Source organism: Oryctolagus cuniculus, chromosome 9, assembly GCF_964237555.1.
Source record: "Oryctolagus cuniculus chromosome 9, mOryCun1.1, whole genome shotgun sequence".
Lineage (NCBI taxonomy): Eukaryota > Metazoa > Chordata > Mammalia > Lagomorpha > Leporidae > Oryctolagus > Oryctolagus cuniculus.
The window spans coordinates 14191136-14216480 of record NC_091440.1 but is presented as its reverse complement, the minus strand read 5'-3'; the positions used below and the strand labels follow the sequence as shown (position 1 = coordinate 14216480).

At 50.6% G+C, this 25345-nt stretch overlaps 1 protein-coding gene across 2 annotated transcripts in view; it reads left to right on the top strand.

The window, feature by feature from the left end:
* Positions 1–25345, top strand: part of FARP1 (FERM, ARH/RhoGEF and pleckstrin domain protein 1) — a 285577-nt gene that overhangs the window by 161702 nt on the left and 98530 nt on the right. For both annotated transcript variants that reach the window (XM_051850519.2, XM_051850517.2), the window contains exon 3: positions 22348–22452. In XM_051850519.2, the coding sequence (XP_051706479.2) occupies positions 22348–22452 (105 nt within the window). The remainder of the gene's footprint in view (positions 1–22347; positions 22453–25345) is intronic.

Below are 25345 nucleotides of genomic sequence, written 5' to 3'. Positions count from 1 at the left end.
TAAATAAATAAATAAATCTTAAAAAAAAAAAAGATGTACATATCCTATTCTTAATTTCCAAACAGTACGATCCTGCGAAGAAAAAATATCATCCATTTTATGGAAAGTCAAGAAACAGTTCAGTCTCCATTTACTTCTGTTTTTCCCTCCTAAACATCTATGTGATATCAACGCACAGAAGAGCATTTTGAAGACAAAACAACCAAAAAGTATCAAAAGGTCAAGCATTATTTGACAGAATCAAATGATATTTTTTCTCAAATTGTCATAACTTGACATTCTTAGTATATTTATTATAAATCCAAGCCCAGCCTTTAGCCTTGAAATCTGGATACCTACAGCTACTGAACACACACAATAAAGAACTTTCTTATTTTTTAAAAAAAAGATTTATTTGAGAGGCCGAGTTACAGAGAGGCAGAGAAAGAGAAGTCTTCCATCTGCTGGTTCACTCCCCAGAAGGCCACAGCAGCCGGTGCTATGCCAATCCAAAGCCAGGGGCAGGGACTTCTTCCAGGTCTCCAGCACGGGTGCTGGGGCTCAAGGACTTGGGCCATCTTCCACTGCTTTCCCAGGCCATAGCAGAGAGCTGGATGGGAAGTGGGGCAGCCGGGACTCGAACTGGTGTCCATATGGGATGCTGGCACTGCAGGTGGCAGCTTTACCTGCTGCACCACAGCGCCATCCCCTTTATTTTATAAATAGGAGGGGGAGAAGGGACCCAGCTGCTGCCAGGACTGTGCCCCGCCCTCACCCTCCCCGCAGTCGGAGGTGCATCTCTTGCTGCGAGGTGTCTGAGTATATTTTGTGGGCAACTTGCCAGGCACTGACGCCTGTGCTATCCTAATGCATGTGAGGCTGACGCTTTACGGCCAACTTGTGACAATTAGAAGGAGCTGGAAAAGAGGATAGGAGCACTCTTCTCCCTCCCCTCCTGTCCTCCCGGCAGCTGGAGGTACAGCACTTCACGGATGTGCCAAGGTGGTTTCTTAAGCCAGATTAAGAATAAACAGGTTTAACTTGCTTTCTCCATGCCTGTGGATATCTTAGCTTGATCATGGCCAGGATCTGTTGGAATTTGAACTGTAAACAAAACTGTCTCAGAGCAGTGGGTTATTCAGAACGTCTCCAACGATGATCTCTGAAGAGATCCAGACACTGTTCTTCTTGTCTCCTTTTCTAAAAGCCGTGGAAAGGGTGGGCGCTCAGGAGGTGGGTGTGGGCTGTCGGAACAAGTCCAGCACAGGCATTTGGGTAGCACTGGAGCTGGTGTTGACTCCCCAAGAGGCAGGTGCCATGTGGGGGAGGTGCAGGGGTCCCCTGTAGGTGCCTCTGGGCGGCTACAACTCAGTGACCTCTCAGCAGCTTTGCAGCAGTGATGTGTGAGTGTGCCCGTCACTGTGGGTCCTCGTTGGCCACTGGATTCAGACACACCCTCCAGGATGGTCTTGGCTGTCACCATTGACCTGATGGCCTGGAGGATGCTTCTCTCTTTGGGACACTTTATACCTGTTGGCTTGCTCTCCCTTTGGCTTGACATGGAAGACCCTTGGGTTTCTGTGATGTCATCAGAGTGCACCCCCTTCTCAGCCCCTAGCCGGTATGTTAACTTGTTGAAGCAGGTACTAAAGCAGACCTGACTGGCTGATCACAACGTGCAGCTAAGCCTGCACTTTGGTAAATGTTTGGGTCTGCAAAAAAGTCTAAGAACTGAAAGCAGTTTCAGGAAACGAACAGAAGTGCCCACCAGCTGATGCAAGCAGAGTTTGGTGGTGTGATTGCTCTTTAGGGGACAGGTGCATGGTGAAAGCCACAGTCCTCGTGGAAAAAAATTGCAAGACAAGACATGATACTGTGGCAGCAAAGAGTTATGTGAGTGTTGAGGTGGAGAAGGGAGACTGCAGAGTGAACCATGTGTGATACACAGTGGCCTCTGGTAAGAGCGCTGATGGAGAAAGCTCCCTTGCCTCACATAAACTTCTTGTTTTAACTGCTCAGTTGTTGAAAGAAAACCATCGCTTTGTTTAAGCATCGCCATTTGGGCATTTGATGGTTTAGAAGAACGGTTAACATACTCGGTCATCTGAGAAAATGACGGGTCACCACCTGCCCAGCCCAGGCCTGGCAGTTGGGCACACCTGGGCTGTTTAAATCTGCCATTCAATAGCTGAGGCAGGTTGTTGACCCTCCCTGCTCCTTGGTTTCTTGTTCCGGTCCTTCCTAGTAGGGGTTCCTGTGAGGGTTGAATTAGAAAAAGTTTGTGAAGTGCTTAAGAGTCAGCAACATCTGGAAGTCGCTGTGTGAGGTGTTGCTGATGTGGGTTTGGACTGCTGGCCGTCCTGCTTTGCAAGAGCCATAGGGCTGCGCCATCTTCCTACTTAATGTCAATGCTCTCTGTCCATATGGGATTCTCGTGGAGTGCCTTGTGACCAAGGCCAGGAGGCAGCTTCAGTGTGCCTTACCAGGAGCAGGAGGGTGCTTCGGGAGCATGGTAGGGGTTGGGAGGACATGGAGTACGTAGGCTGTTGCCTGGGAATTATCCAAAGAATCACAACTCAGTGGAGCATTTCCTGAGGCTGTGGATTTCATAGATTTGAAACTTCATGTATTCCCGTAGCCATCTTGCCCAAAAGCTGGCCAAAACCCACCCAGCTGAAAACGCATACATACACATGTCATGCCTACCACACACGCACTTGTGTCTGAATCACGCTTAGAAATGTTTCTTGGACTTTTGGCAGGATAACTGTTTGTCATGAGGTGATGCAAGACAAATACTTGCCGAGTTTATGGTTGTGAATGAATCCAGGATTTAAAAAACAGTAATACAGTTATGGCGTCAGTGGCGCCATAAAATGGCAGTATGTAATAGTGGCTAGGAACCCCGCATTGGACACCGGCATGCTTCCCATCTACACTCTGTAATGACAGGGAGCACTCGTTGCTTCAAAGCTGTAAGATGGTCAGTGTGTCCTTTCAACAGTTTTCAGAGGAGCTCGTTTTTGCTTGGGTGTTAGGAACAATTGCCACACGCTTAGATTTCTTAATAAGGCTCTTGATTTGTTGCTATAATTTCCAATAGGCTATTTAAGCAGGTGTTTCCAGCTATAGGATCCGAATGGCAGCTAAATTTCTGGAAAGTGTGGTTCAAATGCTCTCCATAATCAGAACTCACAAAACTGAATCTTTTTTTTTTTAACTTTTATTTAATGAATATAAATTTCCAAAGTACGACTTATGGATTACAATGGCTTCCCCCCACATACCGTCCCTCCCACCCACAACCCTCCCATTTCCCACTCCCTCTCCCCTTCCATTCACATCAAGATTACAAAACTGAATCTTGGCCGGCGCTGTGGCTCACTAGGCTAATCCTCCGCCTTGCAGCGCCGGCACACCGGGTTCTAGTCCCAGTCCGGGCGCCGGATTCTGTCCCGGTTGTCCCTCTTCCAGGCCAGCTCTCTGCTGTGGCCAGGGAGTGCAGTGGAGGATGGCCCAAGTGCTTGGGCCCTGCACCCCATGGGAGACCAGGAGAAGCACCTGGCTCCTGCCTTCGGATCAGCGGGATGCGCTGGCCGCAGTGCGCCAGCCGCAGCGGCCATTGGAGGGTGAACCAACGGCAAAGGAAGACCTTTCTCTCTGTCTCTCTCTCTCTCACTGTCCACTCTGCCTGTCAAAAAAAAAAAAAAAAAAAAAAAAACTGAATCTTTGCTGCTGAGTTTTCCCACTGGCTCTGGAGATGTGGGTCGTTAGGATAAGGGTCCTCCTTTTTCTCATTTGAGATTTCTGTTGTTACTGGAATATCAATCATAAATATATTGAGCTTATAGCTAATAAATAGTTCTAGGTTCTCAGTTCTAGTTCTAGTTCTCAGGCTGGTAATGCTATGTTATTTATTTTTTTAAAAAAATGAAAAAAATTTTTAAAAAAATTTTTAAAAAAATTTTTTTAAAATGAAAAAATTCATGGAAGCCACATGTTGGGATTCCTCTGATTGGTTGGCACATCTCCACATCGCTGGTTATCAACTTCTTACCCTTAAAGGAGTCTAAAAAAATCGCCAAACAAAAAACTATGCCTAGTTTATTTTGCTGGTATATGGATAACAGATGTGCCCTTCAGGCCCTCACAGGCTTCTTGCAGTTGGCTTTATTTGAACGTTAGAGGAAAAACTCTCTTCCTTTCCTGAATTCAAAGCCCTATAATTTTATCTTCCTACAATGTTTTTTTTATAAACAACCTATAAAAGGAAGTTAACCTCAGAGCAATTGAATACTCAAGAAGCAGAATAGAATCTAGTCACCTTTGTGTGACTAATGGGCATCCTGATTTCATCACAGGCGAGCTATGCCCGGGGAGCTTCACATAGGTCCGGGGTTTATCCTTGATTCATAGAGCAAGTGCACTAGGGCAAGTTTCCCTTGCCTTCTGATTTAAGGGGAAGACGATCCTTCCTCTTGGCTGTACATTGAATTTTTGTGTAATGCTGCTTTTCAGAGTGCTTTTCTGCTTGGGGGGCGGGGAACAGGTCTTGATTTTCTTGGTGATATAATCTCTTCTTGGAAAGAACAGGAAGGTCAAGTTGATGTCATTGTTTATCACCCGGCCTTGTTTCCGCAGGGGGCGGGGCTTGGCCTGTCTACACCAGGGTGTGCGTGTGGAGTGCAGAGGAGCACAGTGCAGTTCTTACTGCACCCACTGCTTGTTATATAAGGTTGACTTTGTAGAGGGTAACCTTGGTATTCATTGTTCCCATCTATAATTTATAACTGTGTGCAACCTGTTACCCAGATGAGATTCAGGAGTCCCAGGACCTTGGCGGAATAATGTTATGACATTTTCTGGAAAGAGTTTACTTTTCAAAATGATGCCCGTAGGGCACCCCTTGCATTTTAATGTCCTCAGAAGAAAAAAAAATATTGTGTACCGTTTTGGGGGGAAAAGGTAGAAGATGAAGCACTCGCAGATCTGTCCTGTGACCAGAATGTGCTGTGCACACCTGGCATGTGATTGGCAGGCCTCTGCCATTCTCTTCCAGAGCCCTGCCCTCCCCCTCCATGTCATCTGAACAAGAAAGACCCCTGGGAGCAGCATCAGGCCCCAGGGACCTTGGGCCCCATTCCGAAGGTCTTTGGGGTACTGTGTTTCTAACTTGTAGAGATAAGCCGCCAAGTGTATGGGGTTTGTATTTAATGATGAAACAGAAGAAAGTATTTCATTCCTACATCTCAGTAACCCGTTCTCCCTTGAGTTTTGAAAGTAGAACTTCTGGCCAGCGCCAAGGCTCACTAGGCTAATCCTCTGCCTGCGGCACCGGCACCCTGGGTTCTAGTCCCAGTCAGGGCACCGGATTCTGTCCTGGTTGCTTCTCTTCCAGTCCAGCTCTCTGCTGTGGCCCGGGAGTGCAGTGGAGGATGGCCCAAGTGCTTGGGCCCTGCACCCCATGGGAGACCAGGAGAAGCACCTGGCTCCTGACTTCGGATCAGCTCAGTGCACCGGCCACAGCACACCAGCTGTAGTGGCCACTTGGAGGGTGAACCAATGGAAAAAGGAAGCCCTTTCTCTCTCTCTCTCTCTCTCTCTCTCTCTCACTCTCTCACTGTCTAACTGCCTGTCCAAAAAAAAAAAAAGTAGAACTTCTAGGAATGCACATTTGATTTTGCTGACTGCCTCACTCCTTCCTGATTTGCCTCATCAAAGGTTTTGTGTGGTGTTTGCTCTTTGTCTTTTCTGTTTCTGGTGCTGGGTCTGCTCTACAGCAGCCCAGGAAATGCAGGTCCCGCCTGACTCATCAGCTGGCAGATAACCCTTGAGGCAGCCTGACCGTTGCAGTAATGAACAGTGAGCGCTGCCATTCCAGGTTGAACCCATGGTGCCTTCCGGGTTGAGGATAACAAACTGAAACCCCTGAGAAAGGCTGTTCTCCTGGGCTCGCTCATCCGCCTCCCACCCACGAGCTCGGAATCGCATTCCTTAACTCGGGATTGCACAGGTGCGTTGGGAGGCACTGGGGAGTCGGAAAGGCACACACTGCTGGAACACGTTCTCAGACGATTTCTCAATCATACAAGTATTTATCGGACATCTGTAGCTTTGCCGGGACGGTGTTCACAGGGCTCTTATACTGCTAGCCTTTGTGGCCATGGCTCTGGCAAAACACAGCGTGTTGGTGACAGCTGCATCTCGTGGTTTTTTATTTATTTATTTTTTTAGTGTAGAAATCTGGAATCACAAGGGCTGGAGAGTTGCACTGTGTTCCCAGGACCCTTGAAACAGCCTTGGGGGCTTGGCGGCAGAAACAACCTAGCTGTCTCATCGTGGATCTTCATGGATCTCCCGGACGGGCTTGGGAGCTTCTTCCTGGGGGAGCTGTGACCGATACAATAAATGCTTTTGAAATTTTTCCATCGGGCAGTATTCTCTCAACAGACTGCTTTGACAAATGAATGAAAAATCAAGCATAAAGACACAGACGGCCCACGCGGTAATGCATAAACGTGAGCAGAAAGACATGCAGGTGCAGGCGCGTCGCCTCTCCTAGGTGTTCTGTCCCTGCGTTGCATTTGTCTTCCTCGTAAACCCGCCTGGCCTGCGCTGTCACTGGGGACAGCTTCTTTTTCACAGGCTCACATTTGGAGATTTCGTCCCTACCGTTTTCCCCTTTCATTTTCGTTGCTTTAGATGCTGGTGAAGAAAACATCTAACAGAAAACTCCCCGCCTTCACCGTTTCTCGGCATCCAGTCCTGCAGTGTTAATACGTTCATGTTGACATGGACCAGAGCTGCGGAGCCCTGGCCATGCCTTGCCATACCCATCACCCAGCAGCTCCCGTTACCCTTTCCTCGGGCTCTGCTAGCCACGCCCCCACTTTCTATCTGTCTGAATTTGTTCTCTGCTTTCTTTCACAAACACTCGCTCCTGAAGCTTCTCTCCTGGTTCCGTGCGATTTGAACCTGCCATCCCTTGGAGGAGAAGAGAACCGTGTGGAATTGTCCCGCTAGTTTTAGTAAAAATAGATTTCCCCGGATGTACCCACCGGGACCTGCAGCTCTGGTGAACTTTTCTTTTGGCATCACCATTTCAAGTATGGTCAAGCCATCTTGTATGGTTAACCAAGAAATGAGGTGACGAACAACAGACCGAAGCTGGAAGACACAGACAGTTTTGCACTTCAGGCTGTGTCAGCCAGAATTCCATCTCAACTGTCCCATTTCCTCGCACCCCTGTGAGTTCTGTGTCTTGCGTGTTGGATTTTGGACACACAGCAGGATCTCTGTAGGGAAAATATGCTTCCAAGTCTCCTGGTGCTTTGGTCTGCTTTGAGCACTAAGGTTATCGTTGTTTGTAGATTTGGACAAAATGCGTCTCACGAATACGCGCTGTTGGTAGAATATTGTGCCTCCGAATAGCCCCGGTTCTCTCTGGAAAGGGGCACAGTTGTCATTTGTGTGTATTCTTTGTCATTTGTCACCACTGTAGATTCACATTTCAAATGCAATCAGATCATAGAAGGTTTAGAAGTCTGTTGTTTGGCAATGTAGCTCTTACCAGTTAGCTTTGTTTTTTCAGAAACATCTCTGCTTGCGAATAGCCCTTGCACCTCCCAGAGCTGAATTAGGTCACAGTAGCCGCCCATGCTACTAATTCTAGTTTATACTTAGACAGGATTTATGTGAAATGTGTCACCTGGCCCCATGCTTTTTATCATATATCTTACGTTTGCCTTCGGATTTCTTACGGCCAACCTGGAACAGTGGAGTATCAGTAGCATGCTGACAACGGGGCTGTTCTACTTTTAAGATAAGGCTTTGTGACAAGGGACTTAAGCTGAGCCAAGAGCTGAAAACCAGTATGAATTAACAATGGAGCGCACTCAATCCCAAGCCTCCTTGTCTTTGCCAAGTTTTGCAGCAATCACACAAGGGCAAGAGAGGCAACGGGTGAACCGGTTCGAGAGGGAATTGAAGTCCAGGGACTCCCAAAGCAGTGACTCAGAGAAAGTCCACTACACTCTGTGTAGTGTATTCTCGAAAGCCAACTGAGGCGGAAGGCAGAGAGGCGCCCCTGCCGCTTGCTATCGGTGCTGCATCGTTTCATTGTGCAAGCTGGGCTTCCTGTAGATGTTCCTCTCGCTGGGTGGCTTTATTCTGCATTTTTACATAGTTTGCCGTGTTTCCTGCTCAGTAGAATGTCATCCTCAACTTTTCTATTTTCCTTGGTGGACCTTTTGTTAGTGATACGCCCTGAGGACTTTTTAAAGGTGCCAGTTCTTTGGGTCACAATTCATTGAAAAATATTATCTAATTGGCTTTAGAATATCAATTCCAGATGGCAGCTTTTCTGTAACAAAAATTTATTTGAAAGAGAGAGACGGAGATCTTCCATCTCCTGGCTGGGCCAGGCAGAAGCTGGGAGCCAGGAACCGCATCTGTGTCTCCGCGGAGGTGGCAGGGGCCCAAGTAGTTGAGTCGCCATCTGCTGCTTCCCAAGTACATTTGCAGGAATCTCGATCAGAAATGGAGCAGCCAGGACTGAAACCAGTACCCCGTTGTTGGATGCAAGTGTTCCAAGCAACAATAGAATCTGTTGTGCTGTGACGCTTGCCCCATACTCACACCTGACAGTTTCTTTGTTGAAGAGAATGCTTTCTTGGTCTCTCAGTTATGGTTTGAAAATTACTCACTTACCCGCTCAGCAGACCTTTGTGGGCACCTACTGTGTGCCCCACTGTTCTAGTGAACAAAGCCAGGTCCATGACCTGGGGGAGTGCACCTGCTGGCGGTAAGGCAGCAATGGCTAAGGAGCATCGGAAGGAGATGCCTTGGTTTGGGTGTGAGAAAGTGATTAGTGAAAGTGGAAAATAAATTAGAATGGAATAAATGGGAAGGAGGGATGGGGCGAATTGCAGTTTTAAGTTAGGGTGGTCAAAGTCATTTCTGTTGAAGCTAACATTTGAGCAAAGTTGGGAAAGAGGTGAGGGGATCATCATAAGGTGTTCTGGAGAGTGTTCCAGCCATGCAAAGGCCCTGGGGTGGGTGTATGCCTGCCGTGCTCAGAAGAGCGCTGATGTGGCCGAAGTGAAGTGCTTTCGAGGGCGGCAGCTGGGTGTGAGTTCAGGTAGGTTACAGGGTGGGGAAGATCACCTGTGTCCCCCTCTCCCTACGGACCGTGGCTTTTACTTGGAGCAGGAAGGGTGACCGTGTCTGATTCCAGTAGAAGACTGTTAGGGAGCTGACTTGAGAAGCTACATGGAAATTGTTTACAGATGGCAATGGCGGATGGCAGAGGTCAGATGTGGGCAGAAAAATGCAGGGAGTTGTCACGAACAGGATTCAACAGGGCACTCAGAAAAGGCGATTTTGAGACAATGGCTTTAAAGGCAAGTTGCGCGGGACCCCGGTCCCTTGCCTGTGTGGGACTTTGTGGGAACAATTGTGTGTGGGAGACTCTCCGGGGATGGAGTCAGCGGACGTGAATGTTTGGAAGTCCCTGAGAAAACCCGTATTTCCAGGGTCCCGTGGGGTCACTGCTGCACTGGAATTAACTCGAATTAAATCCTAGCCACCGGCCAGCTGTCCCGTCTTGGAGTTTGTCAGGACTCGGAGCATCTGTAGTGTAAACCAAGCAGAATCATCTGGGCTTTTGGAACTGTGGTTTAGTAACCCCTAAGGAGCTTGTTGTCTGATACTGACATTTAAAAAAAAAAAAGGTACTGATTAAGGACTTGTTAGTCCTTCTAGTCAGCTGGGTTTTGTTTGAGATGTATTTCTGCATTTCTTTTTCCTACGTCTACGATCTAGGCGCTCATTTCCGGTCTCAATCTGGAGACTCGCTGGTGGGAAGGAGCAGTCAGTCATCCATGGCACACGTGGAATTCCTGGCTTTTTTCTCTTCCTTCCTCTTAACATCCACTTCTGAATCCCCAGCCACTCTTCAAAAGATAGTGGAACTTAAGGGCAGTGGTCAAAGTGTAGCAAATTTTATAAATACTCAAGACAGGGTTCTGATAGTTAGCACAAGGTAGAAATTAACACGGAAACTGCTTGGACTGAAAAGAAAACTTTCTTCCCCTCCCCGCTCCCCCACCCTAAGCTGCAACACCAACTCGATGTTTGTTCCTGCTTTCGTCTCAGCAGAGGCCATGGTGCCCTGTTTAGGGCTCTTGTCAAACTGATGTCTTAGCCGTGTTAGTGGCTCACGCCAGATCGTGTTCAGAATGTGCTGTAGCAAGCTAGCATGGGTTTGGCTTGGTGAAAACATTCTGGAAACCCATGCCTAGTTTTTCCGCAGTCTGCATTTTCCGTGAACCTTTTGAAGACTCGTATCTGTCAGTGTCTTTCCCCAGAGCCCAGAGTTGACACCCTTAGGCACCTGAGCTTCCCAGTTTTTCAAGGGAGGGAAAGGACCGTACTGGGTTAGAACTCTGAGCTGTTTGCAGCGGCAGAGCTGTGGTTCTCACCACCATCCCCTTCTGTGGTTAACGGCGGATTAAGCCTGAAAAGCACATGAAAACGGAGGGAGAATGTCGCAGACCATTCTCTGTCCATTCCCAAGACTCGGCCATTTACTAAGGGAACAAGTGTATTTCAACTCGCAATTCTGCATTCTGGGGAGCCCAAGAATGTGGCACCTGTGTCTCCGTGGCTTCTGGTGGAGGCTGCGCCGGGTCTTTCGTGGCAGGAGAATGGAGAGGCAAGTGCAGAAGAGACCAAGGGATAGCCAGGCCAGAGACCACCATGCTGGCTAGTGGGAACAGCCAGCGGTGGCCTCTAACAGGCCCCGCCTCCCAGCACCCACACAGTGAGCTTGGGAGGAGACAAACATTGCAGGGAGCTCTTGCTGGGCAGATTTTTCCGGGAGCCCCAGCGCTGAGAATCCTTGGAGGATTCTTCCCTCTGTGACCTGATTCGTGTATGTGTGCTTCAGAAAGCTGTGCATCAGGGCCGGTGTTTCGCAACAGCAGCAGGCTGGGCTGCCGCTCGGGATGCCAGTATCCGATATGAGTGCTGGCCCAGGTCCCAGATCCTCCACTTCCGGTCAGCTTCCTGCTGATGTGTCCAGGAAGGTAATGGATGATGGCCCAAGTGCCTGGGCCCCTGTCACCCATGTGGGAGACCAAGATGGAATTCCAGGCTCTTGGCTTCCGCCTGGCCCTGTCCTGCCCTGTCCTTCCAGTGACATGGATACCTCCTCCTGGAATGCATTGTGACCGGAATCATTGGATTAATCCTCACACGTTAGCACCTCACTAGCTTCTTTTATTCTGTTGGTGTGATGTTGAAACCTTACTACACATTAAAAGTTTAAAAGTTCATATTCATAGTGGTGAAGTTAGATGGACAAAACCATCAAACTTATTTTTATAGAGAAGTTATTGAATAATCTTTCTTAAAAATTATATATGCACTTTAGATATATTGATATAGTTTGAGAAACTTTATTAAAGTTTTCACTTTTGCAAAGTAAACCAGTGGATAAAAGATCTCTTTCTGTCTGCCCCCCCCCCCCCGCCTATCAAGTAAATAAATCTTTTACAATTTTTTGCATCAAAAATAACTTTGAAAAGCCCTTTCCAAGGTTGGAAAAAATGTTTGTCCTCTCTACCAACTGACTGAAAAAATATTTAAAATGTTTTCTGTAGAAGTTGCCTGTGGGCCAGCGCCGTGGCTCACTAGGCTAATCCTCCGCCTTGGGGCGCCGGATTCTGTCCCGGTTGCCCCTCTTCCAGGCCAGCTCTCTGCTATGGCCCGGGAATGCAGTGGAGGATGGCCCAAGTGCTTGTGCCCTACACCTGCATGGGAGACCAGGAGAAGCACCTGGCTCCTGGCTTCGGATCAGCGTGATGCACTGGCTGCAGGGTGCCGGCCGCAGCAGCCATTGGAGGGTGAACCAACAGCAAAGGAAGACCTTTTTCTCTGTCTCTCTCTCTCTCACTGTCCACTCTGCCTGTCAAAAAAAAAAAAAAAAAAAAAGTTGTCTGTAAACCCTGAGTATACTATCTTTAAAAGATTATTTATTTGAAAGGCAGTGACACAGAGCGCCAAGGGAAAAGCAGAGAGAGAGAGAGAGAGAGAGAGAGAGAGAGAGAGAGAGAAATGGAGATCCTCCATCCTTCATCCACTGGTTCACTCCCCAAATGGCTGCAATGGCCAGGGCTGGGCCCGGCCAAAGCCAGGAGCGTCTTCTGGGTCTTCCACATGGGTGCAGGGGCCCAAGCACTTGAGCCACCTTCCACTGCTTTCCCAGGGGCGTTAAGTGGTAGCTGGAGCAAAAGTGGAACAGCCGGGCCTTGAACCGGTGGTCATATAGGATGCCTGGCATCGCAGGCAGCAGCTTAACCAGCTGTGCTACAACACTGGCTTCCCACCCACCCGCCAGCCCCCCATTTTCTTTCTTTTTTTTTTTTTTTTATTTGACAGAGAGAGAACAGAAAGAGAGAGAATGAGAGAGCGCCCTTTTCCACTGGTTCATTCTCCAGATGCCTGAAAAAGCCAGTGGGGCTGAAACCAGAGGCTGGGTGACTCAGTCCCGGTCCCCCACGTGGGTGACAGGAACCCAATTCCTGGAGGCATCGCTGCTGCGTTCCGGGGTCTGTGTGAGCGAGAAGCCAGAATCAGGAACAGGAGCCAGGAACCAAACCAGTGTGGAAGCTGCTGTCTCGACCATTAGGCTAGATGCCCACTTTTGCAAGATTCTTTTTTTTTTTTTTTATTTCAAAGCATTTTAGACATTTTTTGAGTCTCTAATTCTAAAGTGATCCAGAGACAATAAATTGTGCAAAATCAGCAAAGCCAGCACTATGAATAGGTGAATTCTCCTGTGAGGTTTTTCTTATTTTGCTCATTTCATAATGGATTTCCCAGAAAGCAGTAGAAATCCCCCCCACACACACATGCATGCATGCACACATGTACACGCACACATACTTGTACACACACTCTGCGGTGTGGGAATGAAAGGAGAAGGGAGCTGTGTGCTGAGGACGCTGGGATTGAATGTCGGGAGTCACCGTGCGAGAGCTGAAAGGGCCCATTCTGCTGCTGGCTGCAAGCCGGGGCCTCGGAAACCCAATCTGAAGTGTGTTTAGTGAGAGTTCTGGGCACTGGGCTCGCTGCCGCGGGAACAAGGACACAGTGTGTCCTCCCGGGTGGCGTGGCCGGCCTGAGAGCCACGGCGGGGAGGAAGAATCCCAGCACTGTGGCCAGACCGAAGCATCTAGCTCCCAGAATGCCCGCCTTGTTCCCGCTCCCCTGGTGTGGGTTTGAAATCCCAGTTCCCATCAGTGGTGATCCCAGCGTTTCCTGATGGGACTCCACCCTCCCCCTCCCCCTCCCCCACCCCCTCCCCCCAATAGATCTCTGTGTTCTCAGTTACTCTGTCCTTACAACAACCCCAGGAGGTGGTTCAATAACTATGCCCATTTTGCAGAAGCAGAAACTGAGGCCCAAGGTGTGGCGTGCCTCAGTGTGTGTGGCCTTAGGCACCCTGCAGTCCTCCAGCCTGGGATCTCGCAGTGGGGGTGGTGCAGGTGGGCTGCCCCCCACCCCTTGCAGGTGCACCTGAGCGCTCAGGTGCCTGCATTTACTCGGACATTGTCGCTGATGTCCCACAAAGTCACAGAGGCAGGGACGTCCTGTCCTGGCTTCTAGCGTCCTTGCGAGAAATCCTGTGTGTGTGTGTGTTTTTCACCCTTTGCTTTTCTCTTAACTTAGAGGAAATCTTTTCATTCTTCCAAAATTTCACTCCGGTGTGCCTTGAGATGAGCCTCATTTGTTCTGTGAGCTACTTGTCTGGCCCTGGTCAGGCTGGAGGGTTCTAGAAGATGCTGTCCTGTTCCTGGGGGATTTTCTGTCCTCCTGGTCTGGACGGGGGAAGACCTGCGCGTAGGCTTCCAGGGCTCGGCCAGGGGCTCCAAGCATCTTGTCTTCCTCTTCTCATCTATCTTTCCCCTTGGGAGTTATCAGCTTCACCTCTTACAGTCACGTGTTTATTGTTGCTATGCTACTTTTTACGTTTAAGAGTTCTCTCTTGTTATCCAAATACTGCTTTTTCTAGCAGGTGAGGTTTTTTGTTTGTTTTTTGTTTTTTATTTTTGTTTTTGTTTTTTGACAGACAGAGTGGACAGTGAGAGAGAGAGACAGAGAGAAAGGTCTTCCTTTGCTGTTGGTTCACCCTCCAATGGCCGCCACGGCTGTCGCGCTGCGGCTGGCGCACCACGCCTATCCGAAGGCAGGAGCCAGGAGCCAGGTGCTTCTCCTGGTCTCCCATGGGGTGCAGGGCCCAAGCACCTGGGCCATCCTCCACTGCACTCCCTGGCCACAGCAGAGAGCTGGCCTGGAAGAGGGGCAACCGGGACTAGAACCTGGTGTGCCGGCGCCGCTAGGCGGAGGATTAGCCTAGTGAGCCGCGGCGCCGGCCCCAGGTGAGTTTTTTAAGCTATAAACGCTTAGCTCTGCAGATACAAAAGGCAGTGTTTCTACGTTTTTACTGCACCTGCTTCCTTGGCAGTACGTGTACCTCCCTCCTGACTCTCCTGTCGGCCTGTCGTCCCTCTTTAGCTCTGAGCTTTCTTCCCTTTGGGCGACATTGCTCACCTCTGGGCCATTTTCTCTGTTTTCTAGGAAGTTAGTCTCCGTCTTTCTTTCGCTGCGCCAGAGTGGGTTCTCTGATCCAGTGGGGATGAGCTGCCTGGGTTCCATCTGCTGCCCTCTTCCTATTTACATGAGGCAGGTCCGGCAGTGGCCTTCCTAGGGAAACCACGTGTTTATGAGCAGATGGGCGGGTCCCGGGGTGTCCTCAAGTCGTGCTTTCCTGAGCTGCTACTCTGAGAGCTCTTTACACTGAGCTTTTATGGGTCCCAGCTGGGGTACCCTCGCTGGAACCCTGTTGCCTTCCCAGCCGGTGGCCCGGCCTCTCCCACCTCACTAGGCCCTGGGGGGTCTCCAGAGCGGTAGCATACTCACGGCCAGCAGCCATAGGGACACATCAGCCGCCTGCCATGATGATTCTGCTGCTTGTATCCCATCACTCAGAGAATCTTGGAGGCCACGGTCTGCTTCCTGAGCTGTGATTGCATTGTGATCTCAGAGGGACAGCACTGCTGCTGCCCACGTGTGGCTGAGGGGCGGGGGTCAGCCTGGTCCTGGTTCACCTGCCCGGGCTGCAGGGGGCGATCTACCACACGCAACAGCCCAGCCTTACCTGCTAACCCTCCTGGAGGCCAGAAGTGAGAGCTGCAGTCTCAGCGGGGCCCTGTGCTCTCCGTCTCCTCCTCCCTGCCTCTTCCAGCTGCCCATGGTGGCTTTCAGTCCTTGGCGTTCCTCGGCTTGGAGCTGCATGGCTCTGATCTCTGTCACACGTCGTCATCTCTTGAGGCCCATAGGGGTCATGGAGGAGGCCCCGCCCCATGACCCTATCGTAACTGGGTTGCATCGGCAAAGACCCTCTCTGAATAAGGCCTCCCGGGTTAGGACTTGAGCAGCTGTGTTTGAGGGACGTGGTTCATCCCATGCTGCTGGGTTTGGTGGTGGAGACTCAGGCTGGCTGTTGGCCTCAGATACAAATCAAAGTAGAGACCGTGGAGAGAACCAGGCAGCCGTGCCCGCCCAGGCTCCGGTATCATCTGGTAGCAACACATCCGTGTGTCTGGAACATACTCAGAGCCAGCCCTTGCGAGAGACACTGGTCATCGTGGTCTGACTTCCCTCGGTACATAGCACGTGCCCACACAAGGCCATATTTGCTGAGTGCATGCACCCCAGCCTCTTCAAGCTGTCATTGTGGTTAGAAACTGCCAGGAGGCAGCTCAATAGGCTAATCCTCCACCTGCAGTGCCGGCACCCCAGGTTCTAGTCCCGGTTGGGGCGCCAGATTCTGTCCTAGTTGCTCTTCTTCCAGTCCAGCTCCCTGCTGTGGCCCAGGAGTGCAGTGGAGGATGGCCCAGGTGCTTGGGCCCTGTACCTGCACGGGAGACCAGGAGGAGGCGCCTGGCTCCTGCCTTCGGATCGGCACAGCGCTGGCCGTAGTGGCCATTTGGGGGGTGAACCAACAGAAAAAGGAGGACCTTTCTCTCCGTCTCTCTCTCTCACTGTCTCGCTCTGCCTATCAAAAAAAAAAAAAAAAAAAAAAAACTGCCAGAAAACTGATGGAAGATGCTAAGGGGGTGGGCTGAGGGCTGGTGAGGGGTGGGACTACGATTGATTGACATTCTTAGAGGGGTTAATGGAGAACAGAGCGGGCAGGGCCATGGAGGGAAGCCGTTCCCCATATGAGTGTGCCCTGGTTGTCCTGGTTACACCAGTTCCCAGACAGGGAAAAAAAACTTCCAGAAAACATTCACAGGTGCAGATTTGGTAAGCTGAGTCAGACATTCTAGGTTCCCTTCTAGAAGATCATTTCTGGAGGGTGAAACCAAAGAGCAACTCATGTTTGCAGTTTCTTTGAGGAGGCGGGGAAAGGGAGGGCAATTGTGCCCCAACTGGAGGAGGAAACATGCCCTTATTCTTCTGGAAAGAGGTAAATTCTGCTGCACAAAACTTTATGTGATAGAAGAGACTGCGAAGGCATAGGAATATCTTAAAAGCACGGTAAAGGAAAGCAGCCTGGGTTCGGAGGTTGTACTAGCACAAAGCTGGCTGCTCACCTTCCAGTCGTTCCCCGAGAAGATCAGCCTCCTCCCTACATCATCTTGTAAGAGACAGTGAGGAGCCAGCTCAGACAGGAGATATGCGGGGCCCACGCTGGAGGCAGCCGTTACCCGCGCAGTCGGGTGAGATGCAGAGCCCTATGGGGCGTGATTAAAAGTGGCCAAGAAGAAGACCATGTGGTCGTGCAGCGTTGCTGATCACTGGTGTGCTCTGCGAAGTGCAGCTATGCCTAGACTGTTACGGAGGATGGGGTGGGCAGGGCAGGACTGTGAGGTTGCTTGGAGCTGACAGAGATGTAGAGATCTGCCACTCTGCCCTCAGTACCAGCACTTGTGTGGATTTTGAGATGCTGCCTAGTAACTGAGTTTTCCTTTGTCGTGCCTGGTGTTTTGTGCAGCCCCAGGCATGTCTATGCATGTGTGTGTGTGTGTGTGTGAGAGAGAGAGAGAATGTCTGAGTGTGTGTGTGTGAAACCATGCACTTACATGTATGTGTGTGAGAGAATGAGTGTGTGTTTGACCATGCATGTGTGTGCATTGCATGTGCGTTTGACCATGCATGTGTGTGACCATGCGTGTGCATGCATGTGTGTGAGATAATGTGTAAGGGTGTATATGACCATGCATGTGTCTGTGACCATGCATGTGTATGTGAGTGCATTATGACCATGCATGTGTGTGGCCATGCATGTGTAAGAGTGTATGTGTGTTTATGATAAGGCATGTGTGTGACCATGCATGTGCAGGTGTGTGGCCATGCATGTGCATGTGTGAGTGACCATGCATGTATTCTTGACCATGCATGTGAGAATGTGTATGTGCATGTGTGTTTGAACATGGTCCTGTGTGTGGGACCATGCATGTGTGTGTGTGAGGGAGAATGTGTATGAGTGCATGTATGACTGTGCACCTGTGTGTGTGTGTGACCATATGAATGCGTGTGTGTGTGTGTGTGTGTGTGACCGTGCACACACTTGAGTGGTGAAGTTTGTTGCTCTTTGAGGAGATGCTCTGGTAAGTGGATGTCCTCGGGGTCTCTGCGTTCTGCTGACTTAAGGAGTGGCGTGGCTCCTGTCTTCCTTACTCAGACTTTATGGCTTGTTTACAGGGTCAGGTTGTTGGCTGGTTGGTTGGTTGCTTTTCTCTCTAAAGGGCTGGTGGATTTGCAGCTTTTGAACCCGATCGTTGGCATCCCGTGCTGAATTGGCCCCAGATGCTTAAGTTGTGGTGACTTCCAGGGTGTCATCGTATGCCTTCTTTTGTGGGGGAGGGGGGAACAACACAAATAAAAGAGCTCTTTGTGCTGGGAAATTGTAGTGAATATTTAGTGCATGGCCCTGGATAGTCACTCATTCTTCCCATGTGATCAGATCCTACTCCCTTGATATTTTCCAAGGTTCAAAATACACGTTCTTGATTTTCTTGTTCTCGAAAGCGGTGGTCGCAGGTTGTATCGTTGAGTCAGCTGCTGCAGTACCCAGCCCCAGTCCTCAGTTACTTCTCCCTTTTGCATCTGCGATTTTTTTATTGTAGTCAAATGAGTGCAACCCAAAGTCATCGTTTTGGCCGTGTCCTAACGTGCAGCGCACTGGTGTTCAGTATGTCCACAGCCACTATCACCACCTCTGTCTGCAGAACCCCTCTCTTGCAAAACTGAAGCTCTATCCCCATTAACCTCCGGCTTCCCATCCCCCCGCCCCCAGCACCTCGCACTCTCCCTGATACTTTCTATCCACATGGATAGGACTTCTCCAGATTCCTTATTGAAGTGGAATCCTCAGTTATTTGTCCCCTTGCACTTGGCTGGTTCCGCTTTGCATAAGGTCCCTAAGGTTCATCCGCGATGCAGCATGCATGAGAATTCTCTCCCTTTTTAGGGCTGAGTGATATTCCCTTGCGTGGGCTGACTGCGTTTGGTTTATCCCATCATGGGTGGACGTGTGGGTTTTGCCAGCTCTTCCCAATTGTGATTGACGCTGCTATGAACATGAACCTGCAGAATGTCGAGATCCTGCTTTTCAGTTCTTGTGGGTGCACACCCTGGAGTACAATTGCTGGATCCTATGATGATTCTAGTTCTAGGTTTTTTATATTTTTTAAGACCTCCTACCATGCAGTTTTCCATGGTGGCTGCCCCATGTTACAGTCCCAATGTGATTTGGAACAGTTACTTTCAGAGTGAAATTCACAACCTCATTAGAGACTTGCAGGTGAGGGAGTAAGTCTACTGTTGGTGAAAGAGGAAGAGCGATTTCCTTTAAAGAATGAGGAGGAAAGCCGGCACCCTGGCTCACTAGGCTAATCCTCCGCCTGCGGCACCAGCACCCCGGGTTCTAGTCCCAGTTGGGGTGCCGGTTCTGTCCCAGTTGCTCCTCTTCCAGTCCAGTTCTCTGCTGTGGCCCCGGAAGGAAGTGGAGGATGGCCCAGGTGCTTGGGCCCTGCACCCGCATGGGAGACCAGGAGAAGCACCTGGCTCCTGCCTTCGGATCAGCGCGATGTGCCAGCCGTAGCAGCCATTGGGGGGTGAACCAATGGCAAAAGGAAGACCTTTCTTTCTGTCTATCTCTCTCTAACTCTGCCTGTCGAAAAAAAAAAAAAAAAAGAGGAGGAGGAAAATTTTCCGCTGCCTTCCCTTCCCTGAGATGTTTTCCGTGAAGCAGGATTTAGCCCTGGATGCGTGTGACACCCAGATGGTTTTACACATTTCCTAAAAGACTTTCGCCCTGTGCACAAGCATTTTAAGCAGTGGCTGCTGGGGACTCGTTGGGATGTTACACAGAGACGGCGGAGCCCATTAGAGTGACATGCACCCGTGAAATTGTCGTATAATGAGCGCTTTTAAGTCCTCGGGAATACTTTGTAGTGATGCAGTTCCCCGGGTTTCCTTGCATCTCGGAATGTGGGCAGTGCCCACGGGGGACTTCATGGTCTGCTTGACAGGTGCGTGTTTTATGGGTGAGTTTTAGGAGCCATAAAGTTGTCATTCAACACTGAGCTGGCATTGCCCTATCAAATTTTCAGTACCGTAGAAAAGTCATTTTCTGTAAACGCTTGTACAAAGTCGTACATTTTAAGGAGATTTCTAATTTAAGAGCTAGATTGCAGGCATTTATTTTCCCCCAGGCCAGCACTGCTTAGGGAGTTCGTGGTTGCCAAGCTTGTCTTCAGAAAGGCACGGCAGTGTTTGCCATGCGAGGTGAGACCAGGGGCCCTAACCCCCAGCATGGCATCATTCTCTGCCCAATTGTGCTCAGGAGGTCCGCAAAAATCCCTGCTCATTCGCTAAAGGACCTGGTCTCCATGTGGCCTCCCCCATCCTCTCCTCCAAAGCTCTGAATTTAACACCCTGGCCATAAAGACATCCATCGAGTGTTGGGGTTTTCCACTTGTTTAGATTTCCGGGGTGACTTGTGAAGTCTCATTTCCCAGGCTCTGTATATCTGGATGAGGTCATCCAAGCCCCTTAGTTCCAGGAATTCTTTGGGAAACCTGGGTGCCTGTCAGCTGGACAGATAATTGGGGGTTCGCCTTCGTAGCAAGCAGGCAGTGTTGAGAGCTGTGAGAGAGAAGGCTCAGGCAACTGAAAACCTGCGCCACGGGAATTCTTCCACCACTTCTTATCTCTTGACCCGATTCTATAAAGTTCCTGTTAACACCCAGAGATTCCACTGGAGACCCCAGAATAAGTAGCTGTGAGTTGGTTAGACGTGTGGTTCTTTGGAGGCTGGTGTGAGACCTGGATCTCAGGACCGGGGTCTGGTGTGGATCAGCTCATTGTCCCCCTGGGTAGCCCCACTGGGGGTGTCCCCATTCGCACACACCATGTATTGGAAACAGGGCAAATAGTGCTACAGAAAGGATCGGTAACCAGCCATTGCTGCTGACATCTTATGTCCCTTCCCCTTGGATGAGGGCGCAGGGGTGGGGGCTGTGTGAAGGGGACAGTGGGGCTTCCACAAGGTCTCATGTGAGCCTTGGAGCAGATGTCCAAAGCCGAGAGCCAGATGAGGCCGACCTGATCGGTGGCGACCATTGCTCACGTCTGGGTCGCTGGCTCTAGAAACAGTGAGTTGGGGAGGGGGGGGCTACCTAGTGGCGTCTGTTAAAGAAGAAAAGGTGCTTCTTCCTCACGACCGCTAAAGCGTCTGTGGGGGCTGCTGTGGCCGTGCTGGACGGCTGTGGACAGGTCCATCGTGGAGCTTGGTCAGGCTCCGGCTCTCCCTGGCAGCCTGTCTCCTGGGCCACCCACTGGTTCCCAGCATGCTCTGCTCTTATCAGAGGGGAGGTGAACGTCTAGAATCAGTGACTGGAGAAGGCCGTGTCTTAGATCTAGGTGGTGCAGCAGGATCCACTTCTCTGGCGTCTCAGCAGTCAGCCAGCAGGCAGTAGAGACCAAGGCAGGCAGTTCTGGGCTCTGCAGGGTGCACATTGCGTTCTCAGCTGCAGTAGAGCAAATGCGTGAGCATTGTTGGTTGCAGCAGACTCTGAGTGAGGGCCCAGTGCTTTGTCAGCCCACAGGAGCATCAAGGTGAGCGAGGAGCCCCCAGCTAAATTGAGAGCAACCACGGCTACTCAGCTGTGTCCAATGGAGCAGAGTAGGGAACTTTGATCCACTTGTTCGTCCTTGCACTTGAGTGAAACGGGCTTGTCTTTAGATTTGCGGACCTGGGGTGGGTGTGAGCCAAAGCAGAGTCCACCCCAGGTGCCGCAGGAACCGTGAGCAGAAAGCTCTCAGTGAGAAGCCAGCGCGCAGGGTTTCAGCCTTCCCAGGAAAGGCCTGGGGTCATGAGTTGAGAAATCGTGTCCGCACGAAACTCCGATGCAAATGTTCGCGGCAGCTTTTGTTCGGGACATCTTGGTTGCTTCCAAGTGAGGGCAATACCTAAGTAGGTGAGCAGATGTACAAACTGGCACATGCCGGCAGAGTCCTCTAATCCAGCAAAGCAAAGACCTGAGCTCTCCGGCCCCTACGAGACACAGAGGAACGGTGGATGCAGGCTGGGAGAGGAGCCAGCCTGCGGGGGCTCTGCTCCCTGGGATTCCTGCTAGGTGACACTCTGGAAGGGGGGAGCTGTAGAGACAGATAGTGTCGGGGGGGTGACAGGGATCCCCAGGGAGGAGGGGATGGGAAAGGGGTGTGCACAGGGACCTAGGACAGGCAAGGTAGTTTGATCAGTGCCACCATCCTGCGTGACACGGTAGCGATGGAGAGGGCCGTGTCTCCCTACACCCGTCAGCCCCCCTGGAACTGTACGGCTCCTGGGAGAACCCCAATAAAAACAACAGACTTGGGTGTTTCTACCTTGTCAGCGCTGGCCCAGTGGTTATCACAGAGGCCTTGGTACCAAGGGTGTTGGGAACAAGGCAGCTGTGTCTAGGGGTGTGGGAGCCTTCTGTGCTTGCTCCATTTCCTATCATCACAAAGGCTCTAAAAGCCAAGGTCCGTTACTTCCAAGGTGGTAGTGGGGCGCTTGCCAGGGATTGGGAGGGGAAAATGGCGGAGACTCACGTCTGCATTAGAGCCAGCAGCGGAGGCCGCCACGGGGTGGGTGGGCGGGTGCTCAGGGGTTCCTGGAGATAGACAGCAACCGGCTGTGAAGGACCCACAGGGCCAGAGCCAGAGGTTTCCTGTGGCGGGGGCTGTGGTTTGTCTCGGTCGCTGCGTCCCAGAGGGCTTAACTCCTGTCGCTTCTGTTCACAGCAAAGAGCCCCGGGGAAGGTGCTGCTGGACGCAGTGTGCAACCACCTCAACCTCGTAGAAGGCGACTACTTTGGCCTGGAGTTTCCTGACCACAAAAAAATCACGGTAGGAGACATGATGTCCATGTTGCCGCTGGACCGTGTGTTCATCTGGGCACGGGAGAATCCCTGGTGGCCACATAGAAGTAAATAAAGGAAAGAACACTCAGCTCATCCTCATGACATTTTTGGTAGGAAGAGAGTGATTTGTGCCCTTGAGCAGCAAGTTCCAAGGGCACATGAAATGAAACTAGGGCCAGGCCTTTGGCGCACCTGGGAAGTCACCCCTGGAGATGCCCGCATCCCATAATATCACAGTGCTGGCTCGAGTCTGGGCTGCGCTGCTTCTGATCCAGCTTCCTGCTAATGTGCACCTCGGGAGGCAGCAAGTGACGGCTCAATTACTCGGGTTCACGATGGAGTCTTGGGCTCCTGGCTTCGGCCTGGCCCAGCCCTGGCTGCTGTGGGCATGAACCAGCAGAGATGGGACTTTTAAAGAAATTTGTCTTCCTCTCACCGCGTCTTCTCCCCACCCCCTTTCAAGAACTGCTGTCACCTTGTTGATGCACCTGCTGTCGTGTTTCAGCCAGAGTCTGTAGGTGTGTATGCAGATGCGTATATCTGCAATAGGCAAAGGTGTGGAACACTCTTCCTGTACTTTCCTCCTACGGGGGAGGTCCTTCTACTGCATATCTCCCTGCTGTTCCATTGAAGGGATGTGTACCATTGACAGCATCCACGGAAAGATGTTGCTTTTTCCAGTGTCTTGTTATCACGAGCCATGCTTCTGTGTGCATATCCTTATATTTGTGTGTGCCCTCATGGCTGCAGGTTTTGGTCATTCAAATCCAAGGGCATGGAATTGCCCAGTCATTGGATGCAGCCATCTTCGAGTTGCTGAATCTGTCAGATGGCCTTTTAGAAAGGTTTTGCCATTTGGAACCCAAAGTTAGAACACCACACCATGGTGTTTATATTTCTTTTGGTGGACAACACTTTCCCTAAGGCTGTGTGTGAGGCCCCTTTGTGTTAGTCACCTTCCTCGGCTGTGCCCCTAGTGACCACATTTCTGCTTAGCTGTTCCTACTGAATTTGTACTGGTCGCTGTGATGGGGACCGAATAAAGACTAAGATACAGGGGCTTTGTAATCCAGGTGGAGAGTCAGGACATGCAGGGCCCAGACAGGGGTCCCCTGGAGCGAGGGCATGCAAGGCGGTGGGGATGATCAAATGTCTGTATTCCAGAAATCGCTCCCAGCGCCTGCACAGGACAGCAGGAGTAGAGGTAATCGCAGGATATTCTGGGGCAGGGGGCAGCCCTTATACAAAGACCAGAAAGCAAGTGGGCTGCTCAGGAACCTGCAGAGAAGACCAGAGGACCCGGGAGAGGAGAGCAATGGGGAAGGCAGTGAGGAGACGTGGTTGAAAGGCAGCAGGAGCTGCTGGTGCAGGACTTCTGATGCCTTGGCTGTGCAGTGGAAATACAATAGGAGCCACTCAAGTTCAACTTTTCCAGCAATTATGCCGAGAAAAAAAGGTTTTGAAAACACCCAGTGAAGCTCATTTTAAGCTGTATTTTATTTAACCATATCTGTCCAAGAACATTAGCACTTCAGCCCGCGATCAGTGTATAGAACCAGGAATAGGCTGTTTTCAAGGTAAGTCCTCTGGCCATGCCATGCCTGGGAATCCGGTGTGTATCTGACACTGCAGCACCTCTCGGTTCGCACCTGCTGGGTCTGCAATGGCTGTCCACTGTTGTACCACATGGCATGGAGGCTCTGGCATGCTGAAGCATTTGGGAGGCTGTGCATGCATTTGCAAGGGTCATGCTGGGGTCTGGCTGCTGGGCTGGTCAGGTTGGAATAGGTCAGGCCTGGAGTGGGAGAGCTATTAGGCAGACAAGCTAGCAGCCACCGGAGCTCTGGGAATGTGGGAGGGGCTGCAGGGAGATGGGTGGAGTCAAGCCATTCTGGGGAGCTGTGGGGGAGGTGCTGGAAGGGGTGGACTCCCAGGCAAGCAGCTCAGAACAGCTTGGATTCCAGGCTTTGTCTGCTGTTGGGTGACAGTGGTGCCAGTCAGGGGCAGCCAAGCACTGGGGACGCTCATGAGTCAGGCATCACAGACGCTCTAGCGGAGAAACCCAGCTGGCATGCCACAGGGAGCGCGTCCTGGGGCTGGTGAAGACAGGAGCAGAAATTCAGCTTCAAGACTCAAGCTGGCTTAGATACCTGCTGAAGCTCTGACGCTGGCCCAGAATGCACCCGTGATGGGATGGGACCAAGGACGGATGTGGGCCTTGGGAAGGCAGGCAGAGGGAAGAGCCCCCACAGGAGGGGTAGAGAGGGGGAGGAAAATGGGAGAGGAAGCAATCCCACAGCAGAGCTTTCAGATTCATCCATTTTGTTGCAAATGACTGAATTTCATCTTTTTTTTTACTGCTGTGTATTATTCTGTAGAGTACATATCCCATAAATTCTTTATCCAGTCTTTGATTGACAGGCATTTAGGTTGATTGCATGTCTTAGCTATTGTGAATCGAGTTGCAATAAACGTGGGGATGCTAAAAGCTCTTTTATTTGCTGATTTCAATTCCCTTGGGTAAATTCTCCAGAGTGGGATGGCTGGGTCATACAGTAGGTCTATATTCAGATTTCTGAGGTATCGCCAAACAGTCTTCTGTCATATTTTTACCAGTTTACGTTCCCACCAACAGTGCATTTGGGTACCTTTTCCCCCACATCTTTGCCAGCATTTGTTGTGTGTTGATTTTTGTATGAAAGCCATTGTAACAGGGTTGAGATGAAACCTCATTGTGGTTGTGATTTGCATTTCTCTGATGGCCAGTGATCCTGAACATTTCTTCTTGTGTCTGTGGGCCATTTGGATTTCCTCTTTTGAAGAATGTCTGCTTAAGTCCTTTGCCCATTTTTAAACTGGGTTGCTAGTTTTGCTGTTGT